We start from the raw sequence: 17,587 nt of genomic DNA, 5'->3' as shown, positions 1-17,587 counted from the left end.
GTGTTTGAATTCATTAATGTTAGACACCAAGATCAATTCAAATGCACATATGATTTTGAAAGTCTGCTATAATGCTAGGAAGGTAGATCCCAGTTCATAAATCATTATACCACGTTGCCACTGCTTTTGATAAAACACACTAAAATGTAACGACAGCTGTGGTTAACATTTATTGAGAACTCATAATGTGCCAGACATTGTTAAGTAGGTTACATGGATTAATTTATTTAATATCCTTTCAACAACCATTTGAGCTAGATATAAAAACAATACATAAGGATTAACATTTTAGGATACATTAGGAAATCACCATAAGGTTTCCAACTATTTATTTCTCCAGGGAAGTTCAAGGAAAAGAATTACTACCTACTAACATTTTATAAATGAAAAGACATTTTAAACACTCATCCACTTACAAAAGGAAGAGCATAATGTAATATTAAAGAATGGTCTTTTGAATTGAATGAATTTACATCTGTTACTATTCATATTTATATCAAAGCTGTGAATTGATAATGTGTAACATTAATTTTAAACAGCTAAAAATCCAATTCTAACTGCAAGGCTAAATGTGAACTAGTAAATGTGGTAACAAGCTCAAATTACTGAAATTTGGAATTTTCCCTATAAATCAAAGTTCCATATGAAAAATGTTACATCTTAACAATAGAAAGGGTAAAATTAACAACATGGATCTTAAACTTACATGATTTAACAAAGTGGAGAGCTTTGACCCATCTTGAATATTCTTCTCCAAGATATTTAGGACTTTCACAGTTTTGTCAGTGGAAAGCTAAAATTGAAGCATAAATTCTTTCATCAATCATTGGTAAATGTAATAAATTATTCAAGAACTATTCTGTACAATTATTCCCTTTGGCCAATGGAATATACAGCATTAACACCCTCTTAAAGAGTGGAAAAATAAAACTCTCCTACTTAGATCCTCTACTAAAATCTGATTATGTAGAGAACTTAATTACTTGTTTTTGAAAGACAGATAGCAAACACAGAATGGGCACATATGTATGTTACTAACTCAAATCTTACCACATAGCTAGTTAAGACTGAATTTGTTCTGATGTCTGGCCCCTTGCTCTTATGAAAGTGACACTGAACATGCATACAAACACACAGGCACAAACACACACTCTCTAAACATTTCATCTGTTGAATTAATTATAACATGGTTTCCACACTACAGTGTTATTTAGCAGGTGTCTTAAAATCCCAGGTAATATTTTGAATAACAGAAGCCTGAATCTGAGAATGATAAAAGTTACAAATGTGATAACACTGCTCTATTTGGTAGAAATTTTTCTTATTTTTAAAATAACTGTTTCATTTCTTACAAATAATGTTTCCTATATTTAAAAACTTAATAGTTGATTTAGAGGTTCTGCGAGGAAGCAACTGTTACTCATTCCCTTGACTGAACAGGTCTCCTTTTAGACTCTTATCATGCAGCTAGGACACTTACTGGAATCAGCCAGAAGGGTCAAATGGGAGCATCAACAGAATAACCTGACATTAAGTACATTTTGATTATTCGTATGCTGGCTTACAGAAAAAATTTCCTCCAAATATTGCTTTAGATAATTTCACAACAGATTAAACTACTGAGACTTTTGGTAAACCGTCCATGCTTTGAAAATATTCAGCAAATTCACCTTTTGAAATAGAAATATTAGCTACATGTAACTATAGAACTTATGAAATAAAACCTAAGATTGGCACTGGCACTTCAGAAAACTGAAGCCATATTCCTGTATACAAAAGAAATCAACACATTCCTCATTGCACACAGTAATAGCAATGTAAACTAATAGTACATTAATTCTTGGTTAATTATGTGATATGTCTGTATAGCTTTAAAAACCAAACTCAAGGAACCTTTGTGCACTGTTGGTAGGAATGTAAATTGGTGCTGCCACTATGGAAAACCGGTATGGAGGCTCCGCAAAAAAATAAAAATAGAACTACCATATAATCAAACAATTCCACTTCTGGGTACATATCTGAAGAAAACAAAAACACTAACTTCATAAGCTATATGCACCCCCATGTTCAGTAGAGCATTATTTACGATAGCTAAGACATGGAAGCAACCAAAGTGTCCACTCCACTGATAGATGAATGGATAAAGAAAATGTGGTGTGTGTGTGCGTATGTGTGTATTCAGCCATGAAAAAGAAGGAAATCTTGCCATTTGCAACAACATGGATGGAACTTGATGGCATTATGCTAAGAGAAGTCAGACAGAGAAAGATAAATGCCATTATGATCTCACCTATATGTGGAATCTAAAAAAAAAGAATTCATAGATATAAAGAACACATTGGTGGTTGCTAAAGGTGGGAAGTGGAGGTGGGTGAAGTTGGTGAAGGTGGTCAAAAGGTACAAATTTCCAGTTATGAGATAAGTACGTCCTGGGAATATGATGTACAGCACAGTGACTATAGGTAATAATACTGCAGTTTATATTTGCAAGTTGCTAAGAGAATAGAACTTAAAGGTCTCATCATAAGAAAAAATCTGTAACTATGTGTGGTGATGATGTTAACTAGATTTACCGTTGTATCATTTTGCAATACATACAAATATTGAATTGTTACCTTGTACACCTGAAACTAATATAAATGAATACAAAATGAGTAAGTGATTATATCTTAACTTTGGAAAAAAACATTAAAATATTTCCCAGTCTACTTTAAAACTCAATAAATAAGTTTAATTTGTTGAGAGGATAAATTCTTCAGGTAAATATAGTCTTCTATTAATTCTTTTACTATTCCTGGAGAACAAATCATTATCTCTACATTATAGACTAAGAAACTTAAGACTTAAGAGTAGATAATTGTGTATAAGAGGAGACTGATTAGAAGATGAGGAGAGAGGATTTGTCTTGAAATTATATTTGCATAGCAATCATGCAGTGGTTTAGGGGGTGACTGGTAGCTCATAAAGATTATGGGAAGCTAGCCCTTGATGCTGTCACTATTGTTTAAAGTTATTATTAATGAAAAAATATTCTACTATTCCATTAGTGTAATGAGACTACTCAGCAACAGAGAGCTCAGAGGAAAGACAACTCACGAAAGTCATTATAAAGCCTACAGCAATGAGGTTCTGTACTTATTAACAATTAATGTGTTAACAGACACAGAGAACAGACTTGTGGTTGCCAAGGGGGTGGGGGAGTGGGGAAGGGAAGGACTGGGAGTTTGGGATTAGCAGATGCAAGCTATTATATATAGGATGGATAAACAACAAGGTACATAGCACGGGGAACTATATTCAATATCCTGTGATAAACTATAATGGAAAAGAATCTGAAAAAGAATATATATAGATGTATAACTGAATCACTTTGCTGTACAGCAGAAATTAACACATTGTAAATCAACTATACGTCAATAAATAAACTAAAAAAAACCCCGACAATTAATGTGTTAAAACCGTGGCTTTACTCTTTCACCAATGTAAATGGCTAAAGGAAATGTCAAAGAAAAATTTAGTGTATTTCTGCATTTAAATAATCTAAATATGTGAGACAATGAAAAAACAAACAGTGACAAAAATCCAGGACTGTGCCTCTTTCAATGCAAAAATGATTTTCTTTAGAATGATTGCAGAATATTTCTTGGATTCAAGCTTTGTTGTTGTTGTTGTTGTTTTTTCTTTTTTCTAAGAAATAATTCTGGGGACTTCCCTGGTGGCACAGTGGTTAAGAATCCGCCTGCCAATGCAGGGGACACAGGTTCGATCTCTGGTCTGGGAAGATCCCACATGCTGTGGAGCAACTAAGCTGTGTGCCACAACTACTGAGCCTGCGCTCTAGAGCTCGAGAGCCACAACTACTGAAGCCCATGCACCTAGAGCCCGCGCTCCTCAACAAGAGAAGCCAGTGCAATGAGAAGCCTGTGCACCACAAGGAAGACCCAATGCAGCCAAAAATAAATAAATACAATAAATAAATATATTTTTAAAAAATAAATAATAATTCTGTTACACTCTCAGAAGGCAACCATGAATTTTCTTTTCATCATTACTTACTTTATGTAAACTTTGCAATTTACCTTTAAAACTTTAATTTCAATTAAGTAAAGTTATAAATTTTACTTTAGTAGATACCTTATCCATTATACCCATTGCTTTAATTTTAGCAGATTCACTGCCAAGTTCGTTAAGTTGATGTTTTCCTAACAGCAGTTCCTGAGGAATTTCATCATCATCACCTGAAAAACCAATCCAAACACACACAGTTTAGGTAAAAGAAACAGCTCAAAATAGTAAGCTTTATTTCTTAATAATTTCTGGATATACAAACAGATATAAACAAACTAAAATAACATCCTAGGACGCCTCTGTAAACCTCAAGCAAACCCTGAATGAAAGGGGACAGAGGTTAAAATTAGAGCTCTGACTAAGATGGGAAGATGAGATATCTTATCTTTACTACTTTATGACCCTTCTCAACCAAACTCTCTGCCCCAGGAGGCTGACCTGTATGGACTACATCAACAGTCTCCCATGCCCTCTGGCTTCTGTTTGGGTTCAGCCAGTGGGTTGCCCTGTCAGAAGATCAAAGAGAAGGAGAGTGAGGTCAGGGTATTTATATCCCTGACTCCTTCCTTGCAAGGTCTGCTCAAGCTGCCTATGTCCTCTGACCAAAAGATTACTTCTTTTTTCACGGCAACCTATTCTACAACTTTTTTTCCTTTTCCTATTGACTGAGTTCTGTTGATTTCACTTTACCCTCGTTCCTTTGGGTGTAGGGATGGTAAAAGTTCAAAGTCTGGGTTTTGGCTGTATTCTGCCCCAATCTTTGTGATCAGTCTCTTTGTAAATAACTCCTTCTCAAATTATCCTAATTTGAGAGTGCCATATGACTTCCTGTTGGGATCTTAAATGACATGTAAGACAGTTTTCCCAGCACAGAATTGGAAAGTTTTAGAAATGATGAGATAGATACTTCAAATAATGGGGAAATGCATTAATGATACTTAGGCAAGTAACTGTCACAAAAACAAATACTTTTAAAATAAAGGGTAATATACCTTTTAATGCATTTTCAAATAGATGTGCTAATATCAGAATTATTGTACGTCATCTAGCTTTTGTATAAATTAGTGTTTGTATCTACTGAAAGTGGCATAAAATTGTTGAGAGTAGCTCTAAACACTGTAAGCAGTGTTTTTTATAAGCCTAACGCCTTTAGATCTATAGATATGAACTTTACATATTACCGTAAATGTAATATGACATTAATCCTACTGTATTGATTGCTTTTCTATTTTGTTTTCCATATTAGATTCTGTATTACTTAAAGCCAGAGGTTGGGGTATTTATCTCTGCACCTCTTGCACTTAACATACTACTGACAAACAGCAATTATTTAATAAATATTGGCTTTTAGAATAAATTAAATATGTTCCTATTTCTACATCTTTACTCATATTAGTACCCATCTTATCTAGGGCCCATTCAAGTTTCATCTGCATAAAGGCTTTACTAATTACTCTAACCTACTGTGGTAGCTGCACTCTCAGGACTCTTAAAAAAACACTATCAACACTTAACTAATTTAATACTTGATTTTTATACCAAAGTTTTCAGTTACTTGATAACACAGGCTAGACTTGACTCCACAGCTAGGTTTCAAGTTTCTTAAGAGCACAGACCATGCCTCTGTACTCTGTATCCACTAGAGTAACTGGCAGAAAGCTTAACACATAGGTAAATCATATCTTAAATTCAGTTTATATTTAGAGGTAAACAAATATATTTTAAAATGATTTTACCAAATGCAGTAAAATCCATATCTTCTAAATTATCCAAAATATTCTCTATTGAGGCTGTGAATCTCTTAAAAGTTGAAGAATCCATCATTTCTGGAACAGAGGAAAAGAAACCCAAAACTTATTATCCACATTCCAAGTAGAAAACTGAAGTTGAAGACTATGAATAAAGACGAACTAAAATGTTACCTTCAGGTGTTAATTTTGGTTCATAAGCTTTCCGCTTCTTCTGTTTTTCTTTTTTCTTCATTTTTCTAGCAACTAAAATGAACAAAAAGAAATACTGAAATGCAGTAATTACAACTTAAAATATATGTATTTGTTTCACTTTCTTCCTGAACATTAAATACTTTAACAATAATCATTGCCAATCCAAACTTTTGTCTTGATTAAAAATTAGTTATTAGTCCATAAAAAAGGTATAAAAATTCTTCAAAGTTAAAGCCCTAAATTTAAAACCAGCTTATGTAAGAAATCCGTTGACACTGATGAATTACCCTCACTAAGGCTGGGAGGAGGAGAATAATCTTCCATGTCAGAATCTGACGGGCTTCGGTTTCGATAACGACCACCTGAACTCCTTCTTCCTTCATGAGAATGGCCACTTCTCCTATGATCCCCAGAGCTTCTTCTGTCACGCTCTTCATATTCCCAAGCTTTATCATCATCTTTTTTATGTCGTTTCCTAGAGGCTAGAAGCAAATCCCCATGACAAATAATTTACCTCATTTAAAAGACTATTAAAACTTGTACTTTAAAATGAATTACATGGAAGAAAAAAATCTTCATTGTGTGGGTCTAGGAAATTCTGAATCATTCTGTTTAAGCAGAAATATAAATTGTGGTACAGAAATGGTATCACTTATTTTAGCATTTATCTAGATTTAGAAAATTTTACATGAAATGGGTTTGCTAATAAATGTAGATAGGAATGTTCTGGGAATTAAACCACAGTGCTCATTTCAAAGAGGTATTCAGTGAGTCAGTAAAAATAATATCTAAACTTCAGGGTTAATTAAGACATATAAAACAAACTTTATCTAGAGTTTGGATAAAAACCACAAACACCTTTAAGCATTTGGATTGTTAATGGGGAGTGGGGTTTGGAGGAAAAGTAAACTTTTGAGAAAGTGTTACAGAATGTGGGTAACCACGCATACTGTCAATTAACAGCCAAGTTAAGCCCACAACTCAGCTATAAATTCAACAAACTCTGATAACCTAACATCACAAACTACAAAGACAGAATAAACCTGTATAGTTGTAAATACTCACATATTGAATTCAGTTCTCCAACAATATACTTGCTTAAACCCAAGGAGACAACTTGTGAGCTTATGCATGCTAGGTAAGCATATTTATGTATGTTACCTTCAATCCCTTCCCCATTCTTCCAGAGGTATAAGCATTCTGCTAAAATCATCAGTACTGACAGGAGCCTCTAGGCAGAACTGGCAAACAGAGCTCATCTGACACATCAACTCTGATCAACTGGTAGTAGCTGCCTAAAGCATAATGTTGAGAATAATTCTGAGCCCTGAGACAAAGCACTATATTTCAGCAAGAAAGACTGATTAGAAATGCCTGTCCAGTGAGAAATGGAGGGAATACAAGTGAAAAATATTTACTATACCTGCTCTAGAGTATAAGCACTACCACGTTAAAACCAGGATAGAGAACTGATATGTTCTACATCTTGGGATCATACACTGGTTGTTGGAGTGACCACTTGTTGCTGACAGTGAATTACTTTCTAGTCTGTTAATCTGAATCTGACTCCCTTGCTTTCTTGTGACTCGCTTCTATTCTGAATCCTTAACTATGACAAATACCCAAGTATTTAAGACAAAACTCTTGCTTGAGTCCGTAGTCCCCTATTTGGCTTAGATTTAAGGATGCCAACCTTTGGCCCATGCACTCTATGCTTATGCCGATGTCCTTCTGTGTGGGTAATCAATGTCTATACCTTGGCTAATCTTACCTTTATATGCTGCCCTAGTTATTCCTATTCAAGAATCTACTGACAGCATGGCAAAGATAATTTTGTTTCCTCTTCTTTGTGGTCATAGGTTTGGCATAGCAAGAGGACGAATGTAAATGGATGTATTTAAATCTTCAGTGATTTTCTTCATAATTAGGCAAAAACCTGACTATGAAATATATGAAGGAGAGGCAGGATTTCCCCCCTTTTATGATTAGTGTGCCCTGGAACATTCTCTTAGTGAGGGGTTGTCTCATATACTAATAAAAGTAGGTGTGTATGCATGTGTCAGAGAAACAGGTCGTTTATGTATAGCATTCACTAAACGTTTTTTCAACAAGTACCGAAATACCTACTTTGAGGAATGACAACTAACAAGCAAACTTGTTCAGAAAGTAGTATTCTATGACCTCAAATATGACCTAGTTAGTCTTTTTGAATTTTAATTAATTTCATAAGAAATTTATTTCAATCCTTTAATTCTATGAGTAGAAAATGCTTGAAAAACCTTATGGTTAGCAAGTACATACAATATGCTGTATCGGTGGTAATTTTTATAGGTCTTGGAGATTTTTTTTTCACATTCATTAAACTAAGCAATTTGAAAAAAAAAGGAATGGCAAATTAAGGAAAAAAAGAAACACAACGTCTATGATACACTGTATGCTGCAATAAGGTTCTATCAGGATCCCATTCATTATGACTCGTCTGTTCATTCTCTACATGTCTTGTTACCCTGGAAGAAGCAGGGGAAGAATTCAACAGAGAGGGATGTAAAATATGACTTAGGTGTTTTCCACCCTAACCCTTTCCAAATTTCACCTGTATGTCTCTTTAGCTTCTTCTATCTCCCCTCCTCCTTCCCCAGCAACCCAGAGACTTTGTAATTGTGCTATGACTATCCAAATCTTTGTGGCCGAACTTTCAAAGCTAACCCTCACTAGTTCCCCCATCTTTCCCCCTTTCTTTCCGTAGTTTTAGATTTTTAGGGAAACCAGTTTGATTAAACTGCAATAAAATTTTGTTTCAAAAAGGTCTCTCTCTCTCAAATCAGGATAATGCTTGCTACTTATGTTCTCATAATATTTTTACATTTTGTATTGTACTCTATTTTTATTACATTATTTTTGGTGTGGTATAATGGCTATTTGGTTATGTCAGCTTCTTTCATCACTCATTTCAGTGGCCTCAGAGTCAACTTTTCTATAGTTACTTGTACAGAAATAAACCCCCCCAAACCAGGGAACTATATTCTAAGGTCTCTTGAAAAACCCAGAGAAACTTCCCTTTTTCCTAGCAGGGGCTGAAGCTAAGGTTCCCTAACTAATATTAGCTTTCAATATTTTGGGGCATAGATCCATGGCTTTTAAGATGTAATTATGTGCTCCCGTAAGATGAGACAATATCTCTCATCATAGAAAGCAAAGAACAGAGGTTGCAATGAGGGCAAACATGAGGCATGTGTGGCTCTCTCCTCTATTTTACATTTGGTGGGCTTTTCTGATTATGCTACCCTTTTTACTTAACTGTGAGGTAGCTACAAAATTCTCATCAGCTTAGCAATGCAGGCAGCCACTCTCAATTAACTGGAGTTGAAGTGTGATTTGAAATCAGTCTGCAATTAAGGAACTCCTTTTTAGTTATTCCTTTTAGAAATGGGTGAGGTATCAGGGGAAAGGAAGGAAAGTGAAGCAGAGGCATGTATATAAAGGGGAGTGAGTTTCTAGGACACCAGATCTCCTTACTCTTCTCTCTTTCCAGATCGTATGTTCCCGTATGAACAAAATGTTTGATTATAATAAAAATATTAGCTTTAGCCATTGAAATATACTGCATGTAAATACATCTCATGATAATACAAATTATAACACTTATACATATAATTAAATGTCAGATTAATTTTGCCATATTTTATTTCAATTTTAAAACTTTGTTCAGATTTGTTCAGTATTCATATCTACTGCTCATAGCTCAAGAGCTCACAATTTTGAGAAGATTAAACGAACATAGATTAAAAACTCTGGAGGTGAAGGGCTTCCATCAGCGATATACATTTTAAAATGGCAGCATGCATCTGTCCTTCCTGCCCTTGCTTGTCACACCTCAATCTACAGAAACTAGGTGGAAAAGGTAGAACACACTGGTAGTCTTCCCACTTCTTTTGGTCATAATGACTAAGTCAGTTGGCACACAAGTGAAGATCTCCCATAGTCTGTTTCCACTGAATGCCGTTTAAGTCAAACAAGGTTGCTGACCCCTCTTGGCTAGGCTCAATTCTCTTGCTCCAGTAGAAGGAAGATAGGGATAAAAGAGAAGAACTTTTTCAGTGGACCAGTAGGAAGACAGGCGAGGTATAGCAAGTCTAGTGCAAAGACAGGTGATCACAGTGTTGTAGAGAGGTAGCTGTGTAGTGAAGAAGCCAGCTCTGGAAAACAGTGAAACAAGGGAGGAATTCCAGGACACAGCTGGGCAAAAAGGAGAAGCCAGGTCCAAACCACACAGATAATTGGCAATGTGGCTAATCCATTCATAATTTAGTGATAGTATGGTTTAAAATATTTCTTCATCTGGCTATCTCCTACGTGTCCTTCAAGACTCAACTCAAGTGTCACCTCTTCCAGTAAGCGTTCTCTGAACCCCAGTATAATTTTGATGCCAATCCAATGTGCTCCCACAGCACCCTGGATTTACTATTATCATTGCACTCTTCTCACTGTACTACAATTGTTTACATATTTCCCCCATTAGACTGAAGGCTCTTCAAAGATAGGGGCCACATCCTATTTGTTATATTTTTATTCTCACTGCCTAGCAGATAGTAGGAGCTCAATAAATGTTTGCTAAATGCATATAGAGGCATACTTGTGTTATCTGACACTAATTATAACTCATTAAAAATTTTTTTCTTGGTGCCAACTGATCTCATCTTTCACACATTTTTAAGTATAAAGAAAAAACTTGCTATACTATATTATGATCACGGTACTCTTGCTAACCCCCCAAAATTATAAATGAAACAAACATATCAATCTGCTTTTTAATTCTAAAGTAATAATAAAGTTATATACTTACATTCAAAAGCTTCATCACTATCATTATCTTCATCTGAACTGATTTCAGCATATTTTGGTTTCTCATTAACTGTGCTACGCTTGCGTTTATTCATTTTCACACGTTCACAAAGTGGCATGGTGGATTCAATTTCTGCCAGGAGTTCGGGGGGTAATTCTTTTAACACTGATTGATCTATACTACCTATTAATAAAAGGTAAGAAAAAATATAAATCTGAAGATAAAAGGGAAATTTTAACTAAAGCACAATGAAAATGAAATATTAATATTTATGTAAGTTTTCTAAATCACTTTTGTATTTTAATAAGACACGTTCATATTTACAACTCTAACAGTCTTAACCCTAAACTGATAACGCAGCTTTTAATACATATATCATCATATAGCAACTTTTAAAATACATACTTATTATCATAGCAACGGAGGGTAGTTATATCATCAATTTTTATTACAATTAGTGCCTTCAATTGTCTGCATTGACTAAAAACTTTCTGAAACTAGAGATCCACTTGCATTATCAGGTGTATTTGTAGTCGGGGGTACATCTCACATTCTTGGTAGCACCCAAATTTGTTTTATAGAGGTCTGGAGCAGTTAGTTTGAAAGCAATGCTATCCATCAGTACAGATGAGAAGAGTTGGAAGACACTTATCACCTCATTCTCTTCTACTTAACACTTGCTTCTTATCCGCTATCATCCTGGTGGCCCTGTGCGGGGGCGGTGACAAGAGTTTTATATGCTTTTACCCATCACTGTCTATTTGAGAGGCACGGTAATGCCTTTACTGTTACGGAAAATTTCCTCAAACAGATAAACCAAAATATGCATTTAACTGAACATAACAGGAACATGAAAGGCAAGATAAATGGAAAACAATAATATATAAATTTCAATAACTGAAAAGAGTAAATTCAAGCCTGTTATGAAATAAATTCATATTTTTCCAGAGTAAAGACAGGATAAACATATATCAACAAAATATAATTAGAACTATTAACATAATATTAACTATTTAATCCTACACACATATACACAAACACACAAACAGCTGCTATGAAGAAATAAATCCATAACATCCTGTTGAGAGCTTAAAAATAAAGCAGAACTAGAAAAAGTTATTTATTCAGGATAATTTGTCCTTGATGACTAAAGATGACAATTTAAACTTAACCATGCAAATCTTTGAGTGGAAGTATAAAAATGATGTCTTACCTGCTAAATTTTAAGAACTGGGAGCAAAGAGTACCTTAGTGATTTACAGCAGGAAGTATTAGTAACTGTAATCAACATTAAGACTATAACATTCAAATGATAATAAAGAATAAAAATAAATAATTCCAAAAATAAATGGGTATTAAGACAATTTAAAAGCCTCAAGAATATACAATACTAATAATTTAAGAATATGAAACATACATTATTAATCTCAAATGAAGAATAATCCTTTTTTTGTTCATCATGAAACTTTTATTCAACATCATGGACTTATTTCAGTAACTGTTAACCTCTATTCTTCTAAGGACACGCATAGCAACAATTTTACCCAACAAAGACGTAACACTCGTGACTAGTAATATTCCAAAGACTTCATTGCTTAGAATTGTGACATATTCATGTTGAGTTTAACTTATCTGTGTCATTTTCAAATCATGTTACATTTCTTTGTTCTTTCTTTCTTAATTTAACTGTATCTTATCAGTGAGCTCCACTTTTTAGAGTATTACTAGAGGTAAAAAATCAACTTTAGCTTTGGATCGTCAGTATCTTCAACCCCCCAAGGTAAACACACTCTTCATCTCATTTAGAAGTCCTTAATGCTCTGAGCACCTCTAACTAAATATGTGGTTTTTTGATGGAAGGATCATGTCTTCTAGTATGTATCTTCCCCTTTCCACATGACCTATAATATTAAGTATGTATATATAGATGGTCAATAAGTGATTTCTGACTCTTTGGTTCACAATTTCTTATGTTCACTTACAGATGTACTTCCTGTATAATTTCAGAATTGCTATATTTTATACAAATGAAGACAGTTCCAAATTCTTTTTAATGGAAATTCTTTTTTGTACTACATGAAACATAACCTTTTGGAGTCTATAAATATGGATAACCCAAAGTATTTGGCTTTTAGTTCACCATGAGATTTTTCTTTAAGAAGCAGTTTACCTAATTGTTATGTTCTGCTTAAATTTCCATTCACAAAGATATGCTGACTTGATAAAATATCATAGAATTATTCTGCAGATAAATATACAATAAATAATCAAGGGTTAAGATATGTATGGGTACTTGCACTCTCTTTACAATGGTTTATTATATCCCAAGAACAAGGACTCTGCTCTCTTCGTTCTCTTTAAAAAAAAAAAAAAATCAGCACAATAGCCAAATACAGAAAATTTATGTCTTATATCTGATAAAGCAGGTAACAAAGTTTATTCATTATAGTTTACCATTTCTTATTCCCTAAATTAAAAATAATACTATCAGATTTAAGAGCTCTACTATTCTGTACATCATTTTAACCTCTGTACAATGCTGAAAGTTACGGCAGTATATTTCAAAGACCAACTGTTCCACTTCTAAAGATGACCAACTTAAAAAAAAAAAAAAATCCAGCAATGGTTAATGTCTCTCAGTATACTGTCCTCCAAAAGTGGACTGCCTCATTTTGAATAGAGATATCTCTTCCACAGTTTTATGTATTTTCTGTATTTCTTCCTTTTCATAAAACACTTTATAAATTGACTCAGCCAGGTCCCTTGATTATAAAGGGTAAGCAATAAAATGCTTGACATTCCCATACTCACACTCAGGATCTTTAATACATGAAAGTTTGGATAACTGACTCAGCTTCAAGAGAAATGAAAAAACGTGAGTACTGCAAATGATCCCTAGAACATATCTGGTTACGTTCTTTTCCCTGAATTAGGTAGGAAACAGTCCTTTAAATAATGCAAATACAGTGTTTAACTGGCTACCTCTTAATATGTTGATGATTTTAGAGATTATTGTTGTTTGCTGAGCTATTTGTTCTTAAAACCTTCAGACTGCTAATACTTTATGATTATCTTTCTCACCTCATTTCTCTCATCCCAGCTACTTTATGCTTTACATCAGGTTGTTTGAAATACCACAAAATTTTAACTTACTGGCTTGAGGGATAATGCCATTTAGTCACAATTTTGTTTGGCACCACACTTTTGTAGATATATATTCCATTAGATACAGTGTATCTCTGTTTTCTGGCTCTAATAAAACTAAAGAATACATTTAATTCTAGATGTGCTACATTTTAGCAACCTTGGTTTTCCAGTATAAATGACTCATACTAGCTAGCACATTTACCAGATTATTAAAACCAGAAGTCATCAAAAGACTTAAAAGTCCCAAAGAGTCACTGATTTGATAACTAACATTGTGTTCTGTCTGTTTCTTTAAATGCAGAAACAACCCTGAGATTAAAATAAATCACTTCAATCAATGAACTCTTTAGCACTGAAGCTTCAGACAATGGAAGCCAGTTGTGTTCAGAAACAAACCAAGAAACTCACATAAACCTCCAAATTTGGTAAGTCATAAAAAAACCTTAAGTAGGCATAATGTAGTTCAGTGACAATCCTTCTAATAACCTAGCACAAATGGATCTTTTACTTCAATCAGGGTCAAAAAGAAAAAAAAAAGTTCAGAAGTGCAGGTTGTCAATCTGCCCCTCTTGGAATCCTAAGTTAATATGGTTTGAAGACATATATTTTTTGGTGCAAATGGTTTCTAAATGCAAGTCAACTTCTTTATTTGAAGCCACTAATAGGAAGAGCATCCAAAGAGTATGAAATGCTGATGACACAGCCTTGAAAAAAGTTAACATTTGGGAGGCAGAAACAAAGGGAGGCAACGTGAGGAGAAGCCAAAAAAACGTGGGGTTTAACTATGAGACCAGAACACTGAATGTTCCTTCCACAGGCACCCCCAACGTTACCTAATCTGATGCAGAACAAGGGGTGAAGAGGAAGACTGTGCACTAACAGCCAAAATCCAAAGTGAACGTAGGGACATTGAATATTGATGAATAAAAGTGTTGAGGTCACAAAACACTGACCTTAGACAAAGAACTCTGACATGTATTTTATCAATTATTTGGAAAGAGCAATAGCAAACTAGGAAAAAGGAGATATTACTTTTTGGTGCTAAGGCTCCTTGGTTGAGTGAAAATGAGGGGAGTGAAATTCACAACTTCTACAGTAGATGTTAACAGTCATCAGGATAATAAGGGGGTGGGATCTGTTTATAACTGAAGAGGAGGTCTTAATTTAAGGAAAGAGGGGATCAGGTAGACTACACCCTCTGGAAGAAAAGGATCAAGAAATAACTGAAAGGTATGTTTTTTTGTGATGGTTCAGGATAAAAAGAAATGATGTATAATGAGATAATCAGGTTTAAAGTTGTCATAATTTTGGTAAAGAGGCAGAAATCCTAAGCATTAGCTAGAAGCTTGTTCAGGATTATTATTATTTTTTTAATTTAAAAAGAAAGACTAGTTATTCATTTGTGGCTATGGAGCAGTCATCAGGGTCAAATTTGAAGCTATTCTCTTCCTGATGGTCTTTGAGAAATACTCCTGAAACTAATGTAAATCATCATTATATAATCGCTATATAAAGAATGCTGTAACCTAAGAACTGGCAAGTCTCCCTTTAAATTTTAGCCAGCAATTTTTCAAGTTGCAGATTGTGACCCATAAGCAAGTTGTGGAATCAGTTTTGTAGGTGTTGACTAGCAATATGTTTAAAATGAAAGAGAAGATGTTAGTATTATGCCTGTAGTAAAGGTAGGTGTTGTTATTATGTGTTTGTATGTGCATATTAGGTCACAACATGCATCTTATTTGTCTTAGGTCACAATCAAACTTTATGGTTGCCATGTTTCTCAAAACAGGAATCAATTCAAATTGAAAAGGTCCTTCTAACTTAATCTACCCAATGTTTCTTTTTTTCTTTTTTTGGCCATGCCAGGCAGCTTGGGGGATTTTAGTTCCCTGACCAGGGATTGAACCCATGCCCCCTGCAACAGAAGCGTGGAGCCCTAACCACAAGACCGCCAGGGAATTCCCAGCCCATTGTTTCTTAAACTACAGGTTCAGTGAAAAATAAACTATAATTTAAATAATATACTCAAATCAAATTGATTCTACTCATTATAAGTTGACAGCATATTCACTACCTTAAGGTGATAGAATATTCACTACCTTATGTTGATAGAATATTCACTACCTTGTATCAGAGAACTTAATTATCTACATTTTTAAGTCTGATATAAAAGTTGCCAATACTACACTTTTGAAGCCCTGTTACAATAAAACCTTGGATTACTCAGAAATTACTCTTTTAATTATTTTTTATGTAAACCTTTCTAAAAAAGCACTTTATGCATCTTTTTTTAACAAGACAAGTTTCTTGACTCATGATCATCATTGAAAAGATCAAGTTTTCCACTTTGCTTTACATGGCAATGCCTTTAGGAGTTAACTGCTATGCATAAGACTGTTCAAAATGATATAAAATGATCTATGCTTTCCTTCTGAGTTCTGTAGGTCTGCTTGCAATTTGCTGAAATGTGTACACTCAGATTCTGCTAACAGTGTAGAATATATAACACACAGCAAATGGTGTTCAAATCTTTCAACCCATTTATACCATCCTTGGAAATTTATTCCAAGGAAATTTGTATAACAAAAGGTTCTATGAAGAAAGATGTTTAGATCAGTTTTATCTATTGTAATATCAAAATGTCCAACAACAGGGGAACACAGTGGAAGAGTAAATCATATTAAGTATAATTATGAACAATGTTAGTACAGAGATAGTAAATGTAAAGAAAACAGAACGCAAAATGATAGGTATACTACATTGCACCTTTGTAAAAGATATTTGTAACAGGAGTTGAAGGAAATGAATGCTAATATTATACCAACTTGAGATGAATTTTCCTAAAGAAATAAAAGTTATATTTTATGGAAACAAGAAAAAGGTCAATGATTATTTGTGAGGGATTAGGAGATATTTCATGAACACAGTGGGTTTTCAACAGAGATGAGGTGGAGTGAGGTAGAGGATGGAGAACAGGGGACAAGCACTAGGAACTGGTAGCCCTTTTACAGCATTCCAGCTCTGTCTGCTCTGGACAGAGCATGATATTCAATAGGGAGAAAAAGTAGGTAAGCCCATAAAAGTAGGTAGGGTTTAGATGTTACAGTCTTTTTGAGGAGGGACAGAATCAGAATGTACTTTAGAAATGTTACCCTAGCAGTAATTTGTCGGATGGACTGGAAGGGGAAAGACATTAGAAAGGAAACCTTCTAAGAGATATTCAATATGTCTCGGGAGAAAAGTAAGTAGATGCCACGAATTTAACCATTTTCGAAAAGTGGTAATGTTACTATTATATACTTATCATGCCAAACTTTAGAAAGGAATATTTAGCTCAAAATAATATTAACTATTTAACATGTTTAAGATCACGAAGAAACCAGAAAATATGAAATCAAGGACAACAAAATTCACTGTTGACATCTGTTATTTAAATATTTTAATCAATTTGATCAAGTATTAAACTATGTTTATTAGCTATTCAACTAACTACTATTAAATTAGGTTGAATACGTAGGGAATTTTAGCAACATTTATTTTATAATATGCTAGAAAAACATTTTCTAACACTAGGAATGGCATATTT

At 34.1% G+C, this 17,587-nt stretch overlaps 1 protein-coding gene across 2 annotated transcripts in view; it reads right to left on the bottom strand.

Annotated features, from left to right (window-relative positions):
• Positions 1-17,587, bottom strand: part of NIPBL (NIPBL cohesin loading factor) — a 187,460-nt gene that overhangs the window by 61,359 nt on the left and 108,514 nt on the right. For both annotated transcript variants that reach the window (XM_029218162.1, XM_029218163.1), the window contains exons 11-16: positions 10,855-11,037; positions 6,299-6,493; positions 5,991-6,062; positions 5,805-5,894; positions 4,135-4,238; positions 707-793 (exon numbers count right to left, since the gene is read on the bottom strand). In XM_029218162.1, the coding sequence (XP_029073995.1) occupies positions 707-793; positions 4,135-4,238; positions 5,805-5,894; positions 5,991-6,062; positions 6,299-6,493; positions 10,855-11,037 (731 nt within the window). The remainder of the gene's footprint in view (positions 1-706; positions 794-4,134; positions 4,239-5,804; positions 5,895-5,990; positions 6,063-6,298; positions 6,494-10,854; positions 11,038-17,587) is intronic.

This window comes from Monodon monoceros, unplaced genomic scaffold (assembly GCF_005190385.1).
Source record: "Monodon monoceros isolate NGI ecotype Baffin Bay Population unplaced genomic scaffold, NGI_Narwhal_1 Super_Scaffold_12, whole genome shotgun sequence".
NCBI lineage: Eukaryota > Metazoa > Chordata > Mammalia > Artiodactyla > Monodontidae > Monodon > Monodon monoceros.
The sequence above is the reverse complement of the archived record's forward strand: the minus strand, read 5'-3'. Positions and strand labels throughout refer to the sequence as shown.